The sequence below is a fragment of the Puma concolor genome, chromosome A2 (genome assembly GCF_028749965.1).
Source record: "Puma concolor isolate L17-30 chromosome A2, mPumCon1.1.hap2, whole genome shotgun sequence".
Lineage (NCBI taxonomy): Eukaryota > Metazoa > Chordata > Mammalia > Carnivora > Felidae > Puma > Puma concolor.
Genome location: NC_141668.1, coordinates 161215575 through 161217969, shown reverse-complemented (window position 1 = coordinate 161217969; position 2395 = coordinate 161215575). Strand labels below are relative to the sequence as shown.

Sequence of the window (2395 nt, the reverse complement as noted above, 5' to 3'; positions counted from 1 at the left end):
GCTCAAGGTTATTCCTCAAATGCGTGACAGAATTTCTCATTAAAAGTAAAGAAAACATGAGCACTTGGGGAAAATGTTAAGTGTGGGAAGTGAATACCTATTCAGAGGTGGCATGGAGATGCTGAGAGGGGACAAGTTCCATACAAAAACGATGGATATTCACTTTTGAATGCAAAATAAGAATTGTAGCATTTCAATGATATTTGCAAAGTTCATTATTGAGAAAATCAGTCATGTTATTTTTGTTGTTGTTGTTGTTCCCTGGTAGTCACCTCCAGCACATGAATCCAGGAAATGATACACAAATTTCAGAATTTTTTCTTCTGGGATTTGCAGAGAGACCAGAACTGCAGCCCCTCATATTTGGGCTTTTCCTCTCCATGTACCTGATCACTGTGTTTGGGAACCTGCTCATCCTCTGGGCCGTCAGCTCTGACTCCCACCTCCACACGCCCATGTACTTCTTCCTGGCCAACCTGTCCTTTGGTGACATCTGTGTCACCTCCACCACCGTCCCAAAGATGCTCTGGAACATCCAGACACAGAGCAAAGTCATAACCTATGAGAACTGCATCACACAGATGTATTTTTTCCTGCTCTTTGCAGGATTAGACATCTTTCTTCTGACAGTGATGGCCTATGACCACTTTGTGGCCATCTGTCATCCCCTACACTACATGGTCATCATGAATCCCCGGCTCTGTGGACTGCTGGTTCTGGTGTCCTGGATCATGTGTGTCCTGAATTCCTTGTTACAAACCTTAATGGTGTTGGGGCTGTCCTTCTGTACAACCTTGGAAATCTCCCACTTTTTCTGTGAACTCAATCAGATGATCCAACTTGCCTGTTCTGACACCTCTATTAATAACTTGGTGATGTATCTTGCAGCTATGCTGCTGGGTGGTGCTTCCCTGGCCGGGATCCTTTACTCTTACTCTAAGATAGTTTCCTCCATACGTGGGATCTCATCAGCTCAGGGCAAGTATAAAGCATTTTCCACCTGTGCGTCTCACCTATCGGTTGTCTCCTTATTTTATTGTACGAGCCTAGGAGTGTACCTCAGCTCTGCTGCTACCCAGAGCTCACTCTCAAGTGCCACAGCCTCGGTGATGTACACGGTGGTCACGCCCATGCTGAACCCCTTCATCTACAGCCTGAGGAACAGAGACATAAAGAGGGCTCTGAAAAGAATCGTTGGGGTTCCAGGGACGTAAGGGCCAATTGTCCTGGGGCTGAAGATGTGCCCATGATTGCAGGGCTCAGAGCCTCAGAGACAGGAACTGCTATCCCTTTATCAGACTGTGGAAGTAGAATCTGATCTTTCTTTTTCTTTCCTGGAATTTCCATTTGTTTGATTTCAACTTCTCTATACATTTAAGTAAATCATTTTATTAAGCTTCTGCTCTGTCTGATGTACAGTTTATCCTTTGTCCATTTTCATATGTTCCCAATGTTTTCCCCATCCTTGGGTCACAAAGGCCTAGAAATTTCTGTATCTTACAATGGGAAAGTTGGATTTATTTTTCTTTTTCTTTTCAAGATTTTATTTAAATTCATGTTAGTTAACATATCGTGTAGTATTGGTTTCAGGAGTAGAACTTAGTGATTCATCATTTACATGCAACACCTACCACTCATTACAAGTGCCCTCGTTCATGCCCATCACACATTTAACCCATCCCCCCACTCACCTCCCTCCAGCAACCCTCACTTTCTTCCCTATCATTAAGAGTCTCTTATGGTTTGCCTTCCTCTCATTTCTATTTTATTTTTCAGAGGTTGGATTTCTTAAAAATCTTTTCATTTCAAATGACTTCTATCATGCCAAGTAGATTTCCCCAAGATTTCCCAAAAGAATAATCATTCCTCATATGGGAGAAAACTACACTTGGCCACTAAGCTCTTTACATAATACTATTGTGCAGGAGAATACAACACCACAGTGTTCACCTTGAGTCTGTCAATCTTTTTATATCATTACCTTAACTACTCTTCCTGAGAATGTGGACTCTAACAGTGTTCCTTAAAATGAACAGGCTAAATGTCAGGCTATTGACATCGATGTCTAACGTAGGAAAGCCCAGGCACTCACCTAAGCCCATGAACATTCCCACAGACATTTCCCTGACCAGAGCCTATGCTGTGACTGCACTGGCCCTTGGGGTACCTACTGTGATTGCAAGGCACACCTCCACAACACCCATCTGGGAACTCTAAAAACGCAAGGTTCATTACTCTCAAATGCTGAGGGCACATGGGATTCCCAAAGGCCATACAAGGAGGTCTCAGAGAGGGAGAGACTTTAACAGGGAAGGAAAGAGAGCACTATGAAGGATCTGACTTTTGGGGGGTCCATGGGGGGAGTGACTATGTTTTTCTGGGCTCATTTTTTTTA

At 43.4% G+C, this 2395-nt stretch overlaps 1 protein-coding gene across 1 annotated transcript; it reads left to right on the top strand.

The window, feature by feature from the left end:
* Positions 1-281: 281 nt before the first annotated feature.
* Positions 282-1292, top strand: LOC147583713 (olfactory receptor 7A5-like). The gene has a single exon (XM_086684835.1). The coding sequence runs from the start codon at positions 282-284 to the stop codon at positions 1212-1214; it is 933 nt and encodes a 310-aa protein (XP_086540961.1). The 3' UTR covers positions 1215-1292.
* The last annotated feature ends 1103 nt before the right edge of the window (positions 1293-2395 follow it).